This window comes from Dendrobates tinctorius, unplaced genomic scaffold (genome assembly GCF_039654945.1).
Source record: "Dendrobates tinctorius isolate UK_male_01 unplaced genomic scaffold, ASM3965494v1 ptg000028l, whole genome shotgun sequence".
In the NCBI taxonomy this organism is placed as follows: domain Eukaryota; kingdom Metazoa; phylum Chordata; class Amphibia; order Anura; family Dendrobatidae; genus Dendrobates; species Dendrobates tinctorius.
The window spans coordinates 33277929-33293797 of NW_027361696.1; the positions used below are offsets into that span (position 1 = coordinate 33277929).

Below are 15869 nucleotides of genomic sequence, written 5' to 3' on the forward strand. Positions count from 1 at the left end.
CATTGAAGTCGATGCGTTAGCTGCCATCCATCTGACAACGGCTTCAATTTGTTCGTCCCGCAGCAGTGGGGTACAGCGAGGTCCTACAAAGCTGCGCATAAAGGACTGTTGCCTGGTAAAACTGGAGGATGCTGAGTCACTGGTGCCCGCAGCGGGAACAGAATCCCCACGTCCTCTCCCTGCTAAAACTCCATGCCCACGTGCCTTACTCCCTGCCTCCTTCATCTTGGTAGACTGATATAGGCAGAAAAGTACAAAGGGGGGGGGGGCTTAGTGTGCTTATTCCTGAACAGCTGCTAACAGGTATAAGAAACACTAAATTTTATAAAGTGTGTGGACTACACTTTAACCCCTTCACGACCAATGACGCCACGTAGGCGTCATGAAAACTGGTGCAAATCTGACCAGTGACGCCTATGTGGCGTCATGACTTTAAAGCCCCCCTGCGGGTCGGGTGACCTAGGTCACCCGACCCGCAGATACAGGGGGCTTTGTTCTTCAGCATAGGGGGCGTGGCTTTGCCCCCACGTGACTACGATCGCTCTGATTGGCTGTTTCACTGTTAACAGCCAATCAGAGCGATAGTAATATTTCATCACTGAAAATTGATGAAATATTACAATCCAGCCATGTCCGACGCTGCTGTAGCATCGGACATGGCTGGTGACAGCGATCCAACCCCCCCACCCGTTAACGGGGGCGATCTGCCCCCCGCCACTGAATGACAGCGGCGATGTGCCGCCGCTGTCATCATCTCCCCCCCGCCTTCCCTCCGCTCCCCCCCGGCTTCCGATTGCCCCCCTCCCACCTCCCGGTACTCACCGAGTGCCGTTATGGCTCCCGGTGTCCCTCGGTCCCAGACCATGGGCGCCGCCATATTGGAAAATGGCGGGCGCATGCGCAGTGCGCCCGCCGGCTCCAATTTCCATTCATTCATTTTGATCACTTTCACAGTGATCAAAGTAGAATGAAATGTATATAAACCCCCCGTTTATCACTCCCATAGGCAGGATCAACTGATAAAATAAATTATTTTTATTTTTCCATTAGGATTAGGGTTGGAAAGAGGGTTAGGGTTGGAAAGAGGGTTAGGGGTGTGTTGGGGCTAGGGTTGGGATTAGGGTTAGAGATGTGTTGGGGTTAGGTCTGTGGTTAGGGGTGTGTTGGGGTTAGGGTTGAAGTTAGAATTGAGGGGTTTCCACTGTTTAGGCACATCAGGGGGTCTCCAAACGCGACATGGTGCAACCATTGATTCCAGCCAATTTTGCGTTCAAAAAGTTAAACGGTGCTCCCTCCCTTCCAAGCCCCGACGTGTGCCCAAACAGTAGTTTACCCCAACATATGGGGTATCAGTGTACTCAGGAAAAATTGCACAACAACTTTGGGGGTCTAACTTCTCCTGGTACCCTTGGGAAAATAAAAAATTGGGGGCTTAAAAAATATTTTAGTGGAAAATTTTTTTTTTTTATTTTCACATCTCTGCGTTATAAACTTCTGTGAAGCACTAGGGGGTTCAAAGTGCTCACCAGACATCTAGATAAGTTCCTTGGGAGGTCTAGTTTCCAAAATGGGTTCACTTGTGGGGGGTTTCTATCAGGGGCTCTGCAAATGTAACGACGACCGCAGACCATTCCATCAAAGTCTGCATTTCAAAACGTCACTACTTCCATTCCGAGCCCTTATGTGTGCCCAAACAATGGTTCCCCCCATATATGGGGCACCAGTGTGCTCAGGACAAACTGTACAACAACTTTTGGGGTCCAATATATCCTGCTACCCCTGTGAAAATAAATTGCTGGCTGAAAATTTTTTTTTTAGGAAAAAATTTTTTTTTTATTTTCACGGCTCTGCGTTATAAACTTCTGTGACGCGTTTGGGGGTTCAAGGTGCTCACCACACATCTAGATAAGTTCCTTGGGGGGGGGGGGTCTAGTTTCCAAAATGGGGTCACTTGTGGGGGGTTCCACAGTTTAGGTACATCAGGGGCTCTGCAAATGTTACATGATGCCCGCAGACCATTCCATCAAAGTCAGCATTTCATAATGTCACTACTTCCATTCCGAGCCCCGACGTGTACCCAAACAGTTGGCCCCACCCACATATGGGGTACCAGTGTACTCAGGACAAACTGGACAACAACTTTTGGGGTCTAGTTTATCCTGGTACCCTTGTGAAAATAAAAAATTGAGCACTAAAAAATAATTTTTTGAGGAAAAAAAAAATTTTTTATTTTTACGGCTCTGCGTTATAAACTTGTGTGAAGTGCTTGGGGGTTCAAGGTGCTCACCACACATCTAGATAAGTTCCTTGGGGGGGTCTAGTCTCCAAAATTGGGTCACTTTTGGGGGGGGTTCCACAGTTTAGGTACATCAGGGGCTCTGCAAATGTAACATGATGCCCGCAGACCATTCCATTAAAGTCAGCATCTCAAGATGTCACTACTTCCCTTCCGAGCCCTGACATGTGCCCAAACACTCAGGACAAACTGGACAACTTTTGGGGTCTAATTTATCCTCGTACCCTTGTGAAAATAAAAAATTGCGCACTAAAAAAAATTTTTGAGGGGAAATTTTTTTTTTTTTATGGCTCTGTGTTATAAACTTTTGTGAAGCACTTGGGGGTTCAAAGTGCTCACTATGCATCTAGATAAGTTCCTTAGGGGGTCTAGTTTCCAAAATGGGGTCATTTGTGGGGGAGCTCCAATGTTTAGGCACACAGGGGCTCTCCAAACACGATATGGTGTCCGCTAACGATTAGGAGTAATTTGCATTTCAAAAAGTCAAATGGTGCTCCTTCCCTTCTGAGCCCTGCCGTGTGCCCAAACAGTGGTTCCCCCCCCACATATGGGGTACCAGCGTACTCAGGACAAACTGGACAACTTTTGTGGTCGAATTTCTCCTGTTAGCCTTGTCAAAATTAAAAATAGTGTGCTAAAAGTCATTTTTGAGTAAAAAAATTTTTTTTATTTTCACTGCTCTGTGTTATAAACTTTTGTGAAGCACTTGGGGGTTCAAAGTGCTCACTACACATCTAGATAAGTTCCTTAGGGGGTCTAGTTTCCAAAATGGGGTCACTTGTGGGGGAGCTCCAATGTTTAGGTACACAGGGGCTCTCCAAACACGACATGGTGTCCGATAACGATTGGAGCTAATTTTCCATTCAAAAAGTCAAATGGTGCTCCTTCCCTTCCGGACCCTGCCGTGCCCTCAAACAGTGGTTTATGACCAGTGACCACATATGAGGTATCTGTGTACTCAGGAGAAATTTTTTAACAAATTTTAGGATCCATTTTATCCTGTTGCCCATGTGAAAATGAAAAAACTGAGGCTAAAAGAAAATTTTTGTGAAAAAAAAAGTACTTTTTTTTTTTTTTACAGATCAATTTGTGAAGTACCTGGGGGTTCAAAGTGATCACTATGCATCTAGATAAGTTCCTTGGGGGGTCTAGTTTCCAAAATGGGGTCACTTGTGGAGGAGCTCCAATGTTTATGCACACAGGAGCTCTCCAAACGTGACATGGCAACCGCTAAATATTCCAGCATATTTTCCATTCAAAAAGTCAAATGGTGCTCCTTCCCTTCTGAGCCTTGCCGTGCGCCCAAACAGTGGTTTATGACCACATATGAGGTATCAGTGTACTCAGGAGAAATTGCCCAACAATTTTTAGGATCCATTTTATCCTGTTGCCCATGTGAAAATGAAAAAAATTGATGCTAAATGAAAATTTTTGTTGGAAAAATTAAAATGGCCATTTTTTCTTTCCACGTTGCTTTAGTTCCTGTGAAACACCTGAAGGGTTAATAATCTTCTTGAATGTAGTTTTGAGTAGCTTGAGGGGTGCAGTTTTTAGAATGGTGTCACTTTTGGGTATTTTCTGCCATATAGACCCCTCAAAGTGACTTCAAATGTGAAGTAGTCCCTAAAAAAAAAAAAATGGCTTTGTAAATTTTATTGTAAAAATGAGAAATCGCTGGTCAACTTTTAACCCTTATAACTTCCTAACCAAAAAATATTTTGTTTCCAAAATTGTGCTGATGTAAAGTAGACATGTGGGAAATGTTATTTAGTAACCACTTTGTCACATAACTCTAGTTTAACAGAAAAAAACCTCAAAATTTGAAAATTGCAAAATTTTCGCCAAATTTGATTTTTTCACAAATAAACGCAAAAATTATCGACCTAAATTTACCACTAACATGAAGCCCAATATGTCAGGAAAAAACAATCTCAGAATCGCTAAGATCCGTTGAAGCGTTCCAGAGGGACACTGGTCAGAATTGCAAAAAATGGCCTGGTCATTAAGGTCAAAATAGGCTTGGTCATGAAGGGGTTAATATGAGCTAATGTGGCCTACACCAGTGGTCCCCAACCTTTTTTGCACCAGGGACCGGTTTCAAGCAAGACCATTCTTCCATGGCCCGGCAGGGCGGGGATGGAGGTGTGGCAGGGGTGGGGCTTTGGTCATAAGGGGGCGGGGCTATGGACACGGTTGTAGTGTAGCAGTGCATACTTATAATTAAATAACATTTATAATGTGACTCAACTCACCATAGGTTTTGAATAAGTGCTCCATCACCCCCTTCTTCCCATCATTGCCTTCTCCCCATCACTGCCATCTCCCCATCACTCCCTTCTCCCCATCACTCCCTTCTCCCCATCACTCCCTTCTCCCCATCACTCCCTTCTCCCCATCACTCCCTTCTCCCCATCACTCCCTTCTCCCCATCACTGCCCTCTCCCCATCATTGCCTTCACCCCATCACTGCCTTCACCCCATCACTGCCTTCTCTCCATCACTGCCGTCTCCCCATCACTGCCTTCACCCCATCACTCCCTTCTCCCCATCACTGCCTTCACCCCATCACTCCCTTCACCCCATCACTGCCTTCACCCCATCACGGCTGTCTCTCCATCATTGCCTTCACCCCATCACTCCCTTCTCCCCATCGTTGCCTTCACCCCATCACTCCATCATTGCCTTCACCCCATCACTCCCCTCTCCCCATCATTGCCTGCACCCCATCACTGCCGTCTCTCCATCACTCCCCTCATGGCCTTCTCCTCATGTCCCCATCTCCTCCAGGGCCAGGCTACACAAACACAGACCAACACACACACAGACAGACATACACACACCACCTCTCTCCTCTCACCTGCCCGCCGCCCGCGCTTCCTCGCTCTGACACAGCAGCGGCCGCGCGCTCCTCTCTGTGTCAGTCAGACAGGAAGCGCGGGCGGCGGGCAGGAAGCTGGACGGGTCCTTGCAGCTCCGCTCCTGCTATTCCCTCTTGCAGGCAGCGGAGCTGCTTGGATCGCTCCCTGGCCGCCGCTAAGAACTGCTGCGCGCCGCCTCAGCCCCCGCTACGCCACTGATCGCCCCTGGCTCCCCTTGTGTCCGCGGACCGGCAAGGGCACTGCAGCGGCCCGGTGCTGGGCCGCGGACCGGCGGTTGGGGAACCCTGGCCTACACAACTGTCAAGTGGAGTGTTTGGTGAACTTTATTTACGTGTTTGTTTTTTTTTTCAAAAAAACAAAAAAGGATGTGACCAAAGATGTGAAAGCGATAGTATCACAAACTTTTTGGAGCCACTACAATGCAATAGATGAGGCTCCAAAAAATAGGCTAATACTAATCTGGCTGCAGGGCACAAGCCAGCAAAAAAGCTCCTCTATCTACTCCTATATAGTGTTTGCAACCAACCAATGTAGATGGATACAGATGGATGCACACTAAAGGGCATGTCACACTAAGAGATATCGCTAGCAATATCGCTATAACTAGTGACGTTATAGCGATATTGCTAGCGATATCTCTGTGTCTGATACTTACCTATGACCGGCTCCCCGCTGGTTATCGCTGATCGCGCGAGACCGTTAAGGACTGTTTCTCGTCGTCAGCTTCCTGTGGCGCTTCCTGCTGTGAGGACGAGCGACGCGTGGAGCTGGGCGGGAGGACGCAGGATCGCCTGGTGTGACAGGTAAGTAGCGACCCCCGTCCCCAGCGATGTCACTAGTGAGATCTGCCTATGTGGCAGCTCACTAGCGACCACTTAGCGATGTACCAGCGATCCTGACCGCGTCATATCGCTGGTCGGGATCGCTGGTACATCGCTAAGTGTGACAGTACCTTTAGAGAAGAAAAAAAAAAAAAAAAAAAAAATCATCAGGAAAAATGAGCTGCAATAAAACAAACAAAAAAAAAAAGGACTATGTATGAGGCAGTGACGCACGCTGAGCGGACCACAACTAGAGGTGGCTGCAGAACACACTACAACGTGAGCTGCACTCACACACAGAGACCTCACAGACAGCCGTAAACAGTGCAGAGAACTGGGCACTAGCACTGAAAGGCTACTCCTAAAGTGTTTGCAACCAATGTAGATGGATACGGATGGATGCACACTAATAGGAGAATTCACACTACAGCGTGAGCTACACTCACACAGACCTTGCAGACAGCTGTGAACAGCACTGCAAGGCAAAAGAAAGCTACAGTGATTGATAATGTAGCCTGGGTAAAGCACAATATTATATAGCAAATCGCTATCTCTAACTGTCCCTCACAGTCTTGAACAGCAGCCTGTCCCTAACTGAATTCACAGCAGAGTGAACCCTAAATGGCGGCGGCTTTTAGGATGTGCACACACTGCGGATTCCGCTGCGTTTCCGCAGCGGTTTTGGCCGCTGCGGACCCGCAGCAGTTTTAGCTGCGGTTTACAGTACCATTCAAATGAATGGTAACAAAAAAACACTGTAGACGTTGCGGAAAAATCCGCGCGGATTTGCTGCGGTTTAGAAACCGCAGAAAGAAGTGACATGTCAATTCTGCGGAATCCGCAGCGGGTTCCTATCTCCACCATTGTGGAGATGGTGAATCCGCAGGACCAAACCGCAGGCAAAACCGCAGATAATCCGCAGGTCTTTTGACCTGCGGTTTATCCGCGGTTTTTGCAAAATCCGTGCGGATTAATCCGCAGGGGATTCCACAGCGTCTGCACACACCCTTATAGTGCATCATGACATCATTTCAGCAGCCAATCACAGCCATGCCATTAATTAACATGCCTAACATAATGTGCCCACACTTGAGGATTCCTCATTGGCTGAATCAAATCAAACTGGCTCATAGCATTATGGGAACTTCCGATTCCGGTATTCGATATGCAAAAAGTATCGGAACTCAGTATCGGAATTCCGATACCCGATATTTGCGGTATCGGAATGCTCAACACTACTCCTAAGTGTAACCTTATGTTGTAGTCAACAACCCCTTTAAGAATAAGTAATGTTTAAATCTGCTCCTTTGACATTAGGCTTTGGCTGGGGGCTTCAGACCCCTCCCAAACATCACAGGGGCTGCCATTCCTGCCAAACGACTGAGTATGATCAGCATTGTATGGGCGGTCAGATGTCACTGCGCTCCGCAGTGGCCGGTGATGTTACACTCGGTCCATACGTGACATCACTGGAGCTGCCGACCTGACGTGAGCTGGATTTTGCTCGTATTCTTTTTTTTTTTTATTTTTAGGTCCATAGTCTGATGCTATGAAAAATAAAATCTGCTATCCTCCCTCGCCGTGGACAGGACTGCAGCCAATCACTGGGCTCAACGTTCACTGAAGTCGTGACGTCACTAACATACAGAGCAGAGGCCTCACTGGATCTGCAGGGGCCACAATTGTACTAATTTTCAAGGTGCTGTAATCCCACCTGGAGCGAGGCCCCAGGGTACACAGCTTCACTGCTCAGTTCTGCAGCTTATATGATTATAAATTTCAAGGGCATCCCCCCCCCCCCCATATACAAACCAATGACAATACAATCTTTCCATGCCCCCCCAATTACATTCATGTTTGCATATCAGAGCCCAGAGTGACAGATGTCAGTCTGATAGTAACAGGACAGGTGACTATGTAATCTCTCATCCAACTAAAGGGACTACAGTATAGGGGTGGGGGTTCACACTGCCCTATTATCATTGGGGAAAGGGTCTCAGATTCCCTTTGATCACTGGAACAAGGGGCCCCTTAGACCAAATTATTTCCCTGCCATATAGAAGTCACTAGTGAATCCCAACTTCAGGCAGAAGCCCCCCAACCCCCTTCCAGGCTCCCCGCGACAATAACTCCACAGTGGACGCAGCTCATGTAGAATTCAATGTATTTGACAAGTCAGTGGATGGCGCGAATGCTTCGCCCCGAGGAGCAGACACCACTGCAGACTGCGGTAATTGGATTAAGCTCCACTAAACACATTAACGACAGAACAAGCCGAGAAAACAACGTCATCGGCCAGATCTGATTAAATAGCGGGAATGGACATTCCTGGACTGAATGGTGGTGGCTTCGCTGCGAGCGGTGGGGGGCTTAGAAGTCAGGACCTTCCTTCTTCAAGTTCTTGTAGTCGACAGTTTCATTGTAAAACTGGGGAGAGACGACAAATGGTTAATGGGATATGTTCCTTATGAAGAAGGAAGAAACACACGATCGCCGGTTTAAAGGGGCATTCCATGAAAAGATCTAAGTCAGCGATCATGAGGATGGGCCGTCCTCTGCGGCACTCGGACCCCATTGGTTTCTTTAGCTCCAGGTTATAATACGTCTCCCCTTTAATAACCAATGCTCCAATACTCATTGCCTGCTTTCAAGGGAAAACGACTGCTGACAATAATGGGGGCTTCAATAGATAGGGGGACATACTGTATATGTAACATTTAATTAGGCCAGTACCCGCCTCCAGCTATTGTAAAACTACAACTCCCAGCATGCCATGTTGCCGTCAGACCGCTACAATCGTGATATCAGTCCAGTATAATAATGACAGCGTCCCCCATCCATCCGTACCTTGTACTGGTAGTTGGGGCTCTTCTTACTCCAGGGGTCTGGGTTGTTTTTCTTGTCCCAGCTGCAAAAAAAAAAAAAAAAAAAAAATAATTCAGATTTAATATCCAGATTAATTTACAGGATTCCTTTAACCCCTTCCTGACATGGTGATTTTCGGTGTTTCTAGCGCTGCTGTTTCGGCCTCCCTCTCCTCCAATAGCAGTCATTTTGTCTTTCTGCAGCCGTCTGAAGACTTAAAGGGGTTGTCCGGGCTTTTCACATAATCTCAGTACATATCTGGGCTGCAGAACTATGACAATAAGCAATTTACTTTGTCACTAGTTTGCACAGTTTTCTAGATATTCTGAATAGAACGTCCAGGGGGGGGGGGGTGTTTATGGCACTGAAATGAGAACTAGTCGTAACCTCCTACTCTACTCCAAACATATAAGCAAAATCCAATGATCATAGTGGGTATATAATAATAATAAATAGATAATACCAAAATTTCACACCCACTATAAGTGCAGAAAAGGGAAGACCAACTGTAATAAAGATAACAAACAGAGAGCAAGCACAGTCATAAGGTCACAATAAAAACTGAAAAATTTATTAATGTATAAAATACACACAGACAGACAAATACGAGTGGGGGCTGGAAGATGAAAAGGGTTCATCAGACCGCATGTGCGAGGCCCAGGGTAGGTTAGTAGGAAGGCAGTAAAATAATAATGTTGTCATGGCATAGAAGTCAAATGCACAGTGGCAGAATAAAAATAAATCACAGGTACAAGACATCACCACATGGTACATATAACCAGCACAAAGGCCATATGTGCATAATAGCACAAAAGGCTTAACAGGAATAAGAACCAACAGACATAAATATGCCCAATAATATTCAGATGCATAAAGAAAAGTGGATGTATATGGAGAAACCAAAATACAAATACCTGTGAAAGAAATAACTGCCTTCCTCCACGTCCCACCCGCCCCGACGTGCGTTAAAGGCACGCCGAGACGCGCGTCGGGGCGGGTGGGACGTGGAGGAAGGCATACAATCAATCGGAAAATAATTCCCCCCCCCCCCAAATGTGGCAAAAAATTCAATATAAATTCTGCAGAAAAAAAAGAAAACAATCACGTGGAAACAAGATTCTCCCAGTCAGCGAGATTAAGGCTAAAGCAAACATGCAAATTTTTTTTTTTTTAATTAAGTGAGGAAATTTGTTTAAAAATAAAGATGCAAATTTTATGGATATGGAAATATGTTTTTTTTAATTATTTCTAAGGTGGGAAAAAGAGGGTGATTCGAACTTTTATATTTTTCACATTTTTAAAAACTTATTTTATCATTGCTGTATTTTGCAGTCACCAGAGCTGTCGATCATCTGATGGCTTATACAAAATACCCCAGTACTGCAGTATATAGTAAAAATCATGGTCTGCTATAAACACCAACCACTGGCTGGATGGCGCAGTCATGGCAGACACAGGGGTGTGTGGGGTCTTTAGCCCACAGATACCCTGCAACTGAACTGCTAAGGGCTAACGGCACACCCCTCCCACAAAGGCCACCTCCTGTAGATGCCACTGGACACAGATTGACAGCGGCATTTCACAGAAAAGATCAGTTCCACCAGCGGCTGAATAACAGATCAGGCAGCAACGATGCAGCCTCACCTCCTGAGCCTGCATTAAGGACTTATATCTTGTCAGGAAAGGGTTAATCCGGCATTCGCACCCACGGCAGAAGCTGTGTGACAATTAAAAGGTATAAACGCTGGAGAGTGAACTTACACGACTTCAGGGCTGGACGTGGTCACCCTCAGAGCGTAGAGAAGGGAGCCGATACCACCACACCCCACAAACAGGAACAGGGGGATCAACTAAAAACACACAAAAATCACAATGAGCCGAGGTCATAGGGTCACCAGCTCTGTAACACCCCTCAGGTGTAGCTGTACATTCTTATTCTCTCTGTTGCCAGTCATTTTCAAACAAATTAACATGTTAGTGCTTGCACCTGTTCTTCTGTTTGGAAGCGACGGTCAGTCTTTGATATTTGGAGGACGAGTGACCCTAGTGATCGCTACTTTATGACACTTCCACCCATGTCAGCTACTCCTATTATAACACCAATAAAATGAGAAGGCTACCGCCCCTTTAAGACTTTCCCATAAGATGTCCCCATCTGGGTATAAGGAGGCATCAATATCACCAACACATTCTGGAGATCTTGACCTTCCCAAAATATAAGGACATGAATACAACCTGTGTTCAGACTACATATTCCACCATGCCTGTGGCTGTAAGAGCATGCTGGGATTTGTAGTTCCACCCCAGGAACAAACCTGCACTTTCCACCCTTCCCCCCACAGGCGTGTAAACCTCCATGAGCTACGTGCAGAGCGGCAGCTACCAGGTGAAGGAGACCGGAAGTGAACCATCTGGGGTGGCGATCATTAACCCCTAGTAGCCCATAACAGGGATAACTGCCTTTATGAAGTTAAACACATTTATCATAAAGGGGGGGACTGACGAATCACAAGGACGAGGGTCCTAAATCCCTCAAACTTACAATAGCACCTGCATGGAATTAGGGGGGTCTGGGGACTGACAGGACCCCCTGCGATCAGACAGTTATACCCTTTGTACTGCAGTGTAAAAGCGTCTGGACAGTCACTGGCCAGTCAGAATGGTGCAGCGTCGTTACAAGAGACGGCCGGACGCAACAAATGCCATCGTGATCATGACAGAGACGGGAAGAAAATAGGAAAATATAATATATACCCATTAAAATTCTAAAGAAAAAACTGAAGGTATTAAAATAAATAATGCTAGTAAAATTAAATATATAAAGTTTAAAAATTTAAATAGTTAAAATATAACAATGGGAATAAAATAAATATTTAAGTGACAATAAACAGGAACCAGAACACAGAGTGCCGTCCAATAAACAGGAAATAAAGGAGGATTTCACTATTAAAAAATTAACCCTTCATCCCCCCCCGGTTCCTCTGACAATTAACGGCCGCAGCGGCCCCGTGGATTACTCACGCTCGGGTGTTTCCGGGCGTGGGTGAGCATAGTACGGAACATGATGGCGGCCGCGCTCTCTCCTCCGTGCACACAGATTCCTTCACTGCGACACAATGTCACAAGAACACGCCGAGGACCCCTCTGACGTCACTAGCTGGGGCCCTGTTTAGGGCTGGCTGTAATAAACGCCTGAGCGTTCCGGCACAATGTGCAGTAAGGAGGAGGCTGTCCTTAAATATGCCTGAAAGTTCCGGCACACACAAAACGAAGACAGGTTGTTTTTCTCACTTCATATTGTGCACAAAGAGGAAATTGCAGAAAGTGTGCTGAAGAATAAAATAATAAAACAGGACGGACTGCGCAGGCGCACTAAAAAGGACCCGCCAGACCACGTGACGTGTTAGTACTGTCAATCATCGTGTGATTTAATAATTGCCATCAACCAACAGAGGGAGCAGCTGAGCAGAAATAAGTTTGGGAAAAAGTTTTTAAACTTTAGAAAAATGCAAAAGGACGGAGAAAGTTTCCACAATCGCTCAGATTCGCTGACAGGTATAAGCCAGGCTGAGAAACCCATTGTAAACTGGGAAACTTTCATAAATTGCTAAGAGTACCCCCATATAAAACTGCAGCCTACCTGTATATACAGGCAACATCCAGGCTGTAGACGTGCGCCTCATTAATAACAAATGGACAGGGTGTTTATTGGTCCTGATGTTTGGTAGCGGAGCAGCTTCTATGCAGATTCTGCCATCTGATAACTCACAGTACAGACCCGAGGTATAACCAGGGGCCGATAACCTGATAACCTGCACGTGATCTGTAGGGGACTCTATACAGACAGGGGCAACACCTCACTGGTGCAACCTGGGCACCCAAATACTGTTACTGCACAGGGGCCCCTTATACCTGCAGGCACCACTGAGCAAATAGACAGCAGAATAGTGAGCACAGCTCTGGGGTACAATACAGGATGTAACTCAGGATCAGTACTATAATGTACAGTGGGTACAGAAAGTATTCAGACCCCTTTACATTTTTCACTCTTTGCAGCAAGTTGGTAAATTCAAAAAAAGTTCTTTTTTTTCTCATTAATGTAGACTCTGCACCCTATCTTCACTGAAAAAACAGAAATGTAGACATTTTTGCAAATTTATCAAAAAAGAAAAACTGAAATATCACATGGTCATAAGTATTCAGACCCTTTGCTCAGACACTCATATTTAAGTCACATGCTGTCCATTTCCTTGTGATCCTCCTTGAGATCGTTGTACTCCTTCATTGGAGTCCAGCTGTGTTTAACTAAACTGATAGGACTTGATTTGTAAAGGCACACACCTGTCTATAAAAGACCCCACAGCTCACAGTGCATGTCAGACCAAATGAGAATCATGAGGTCAAAGGAACTGGCCAAGGAGCTCAGAGACGGGATTGTGGAAAGGCACAGATCTGGCCAAGGTTACAACAGAATTTCTGCAGTACTCAGGGTTCCTGAGAGCAGAGAGGCCTCAATAATCGTGAAATGGAAGGAGTTTGAGTCCACCACAAGTCTTCCTAGACCTGGCCGTCCAGCCAAACAGAGCAATTGTGGGAGAAGAGTCTTGGTGAGAGAGGTAAAGAGGAGCCTCAAGATCACTGTGTCTGAGCTCCACAGATGCAGTAGGGAGATGGGAGAAAGTTCTACAAAGTCAGCTATCAATGCAGCCCTCCACCAGTCGGGCCTTTATGGCAGAGTGGCCTGACAGAAGCCTCTCCTCAGTGCAAAACATATGAAACCCGCATAGAGTTTGTTAAAAAAACACATGAAGGACTCCCAGACTATGAGAAATAAGATTCTCTGGTCTGATGAGACAAAGATAGAACTTTTTGGTGATAATTCTAAGCGGTATGTGTGGAGAAAACCAGGCACTGCTCATCACCTGCCCAATACAATCCCAACAGTGAAACGTGGTGGCAGCATCATGCTATGGGGGTCTTTTTCAGCTGCAGGGACAGGACGACTGGTTGCCATTGATGGAAACATGAAAGCAGCCAAGTACAGAGATATCCTGGATGAAAACATCTTCCAAAGTGCTCTGCACCTCAGACTTGACCGAAGGTTCACCTTCCAACAAGACAATGAGCCTAAGCACACAGCTAAAATAACAAAGGAGTGGCTTCAGAACTCTGTGGCCATTCTTGACTGGCCCAGCCACAGCCCTGACCTAAACCCAATTGAGCATCTCTGGAGATACCTGAAAATGGCTGTCCACTAACGTTCACCATCCAACCTGACGGAACTGGAGAGGATCTGCAAGGAAGAAAGGCAGAGGATCCCAAATCCAGGTGTGAAAAACTTGTTGCATCATTCCCAAGAAGACTCATGGCTGTACTAGCTCAAAAGGATGCGTCTACTCAATACTGAGCAAAGGGTCTGAATATTTATGACCATGTGATATTTCAGTTTTTCTTTTTCAATAAATTTGCAAAATTTTCTACATTAATAATAATAATAATAATAAATTTTATTTCTATAGCGCTGACATATTCCGCAGCACTTTACATTTCAGAGGGGACTTGTACAGACAATATACATTACAGCATAACAATAATCACATAGATCATAACAGATACCAAGAGGAATGAGGGCCCTGCTCGCAAGCTTACAATCTATGAGGAAAAAAGGGGAGACACGAAAGGTGGGTGGTAACAATTGCCCTGATTGTATGGACCAGCCATCATGTTAAGTGTGTAACAGTACGGATGCAGAGGGCTAATGGATGCATAAAGCATGAGGGAACATGATGCGGGGAACCTGGTTATGGTAAAAAAAACTTATGGCTGTGCCACACAGGGATAGATTAGGTTAATATGTTGAGGCGATAGGCCAGTCTGAATAAATGCGTTTTCAGGGCACGCTTAAAATTGTGGGGATTGGGGACTAATCGTATTGACCTGGGAAGTGCATTCCAAAGAATTGGCGCAGCACGTGTATAGTCTTGAAGACGGGAGTGGGAGGTTCTGATTATTGAGGATGTTAACCTCAGGTCATCAGCAGAACGGAGGGCGCGGGTAGGATGGTATACTGAAACAAGGGAGGAGATGTAGGGTGGTGCTGAGCCATGGAGGGCTTTGGGGGTGAGGGTAATAAGTTTGTACTGGATTCTGGAGTGGATGGGTAGCCAGTGTAATGACTGGCACAAGGTAGAGGCATCGGTGTAACGATTGGCGAGGAATATGATCCTGGCTGCAGCATTCAAGACAGATTGGAGAGGGGAGAGTTTGGTAAGAGGGAGACCGATTAGAAGGGAGTTTCAATAGTCGAGACGAGAATGAATAAGAGAAACAGTAAGAGTTTTTGCAGAGTCAAAAGTAAGAAAAGGTCGAATTCTAGAAATGTTTTTGAGGTGCAGATAACAAGAGCGAGCCAGTGATCGAATGTGGGGGGAAAAGGAAAGCTCGGAATCAAGTATGACCCCAAGACAGCGGGCCTGTTGCTGGGGAGTAATAGTGGAACCACACACGGAAATGGCAATGTCGGGTATAGGTACATTAGTAGCGGGAGGAAACACAAGGAGTTCAGTCTTTGACAGGTTCAGTTTCAGATATAGTGAGGACATGATATTAGACACAGCGTTTAGACAATTGCCGGTGTTTTCTAGAAAGGCAGGCGTGATGTCAGGAGAAGAAGCGTATAATTGGGTGTCGTCAGCATAGAGATGGTACTGGAAACCAAATCTACTGATTATTTTACCAATAGGGGCAGTGTACAAAGAGAAGAGGAGGGGGCCTAGGACTGATCCTTGAGGAACCCCAACAGTAAAGGGAAGATGAGAGGAGGAGGAGCCAGCAAAAGATACAGTAAAGGAGCGGTCGGAGAGATAGGAGGAGAACCAGGAGAGAACGGTGTCCTTAAGGCCAATGGAGCGGAGCATAGTGAGGAAGAGCTGATGATCCACAGTGTCGAATGATGCAGAGAGATCCAATAGAATTAGCATGGAGTAATGACCATTTGATTTAGCTGTT

At 46.0% G+C, this 15869-nt stretch overlaps 1 protein-coding gene across 1 annotated transcript; it reads right to left on the minus strand.

Moving 5' to 3' along the window:
* Positions 1-8143: 8143 nt before the first annotated feature.
* On the minus strand, positions 8144-12041 carry NDUFA4 (NDUFA4 mitochondrial complex associated). Its single transcript, XM_073570544.1, has 4 exons — positions 11883-12041; positions 10623-10711; positions 8844-8904; positions 8144-8423 (listed from the first exon to the last, which is right to left on the minus strand). Exons 1-4 carry the CDS (start codon positions 11922-11924, stop codon positions 8367-8369), a joined length of 249 nt encoding a protein of 82 aa, XP_073426645.1. The 5' UTR covers positions 11925-12041; the 3' UTR covers positions 8144-8366.
* Positions 12042-15869: the final 3828 nt, after the last annotated feature.

Bases quoted from the DNA above. Each gene is read 5' to 3' on its own strand.
- NDUFA4 (XM_073570544.1), bottom strand. From the start codon at position 11,924: ATGTTCCGTACTATGCTCACCCACGCCCGGAAACACCCGAGC. The intron at 10,712-11,882 runs GTGAGTAATCCA...GTGTGTTTTTAG, and splicing joins ACGCCCGGAAACACCCGAGC to TTGATCCCCCTGTTCCTGTT. The intron at 8,905-10,622 runs GTAAGTTCACTC...TTTTTTTTGCAG, and splicing joins ACGTCCAGCCCTGAAGTCGT to CTGGGACAAGAAAAACAACC.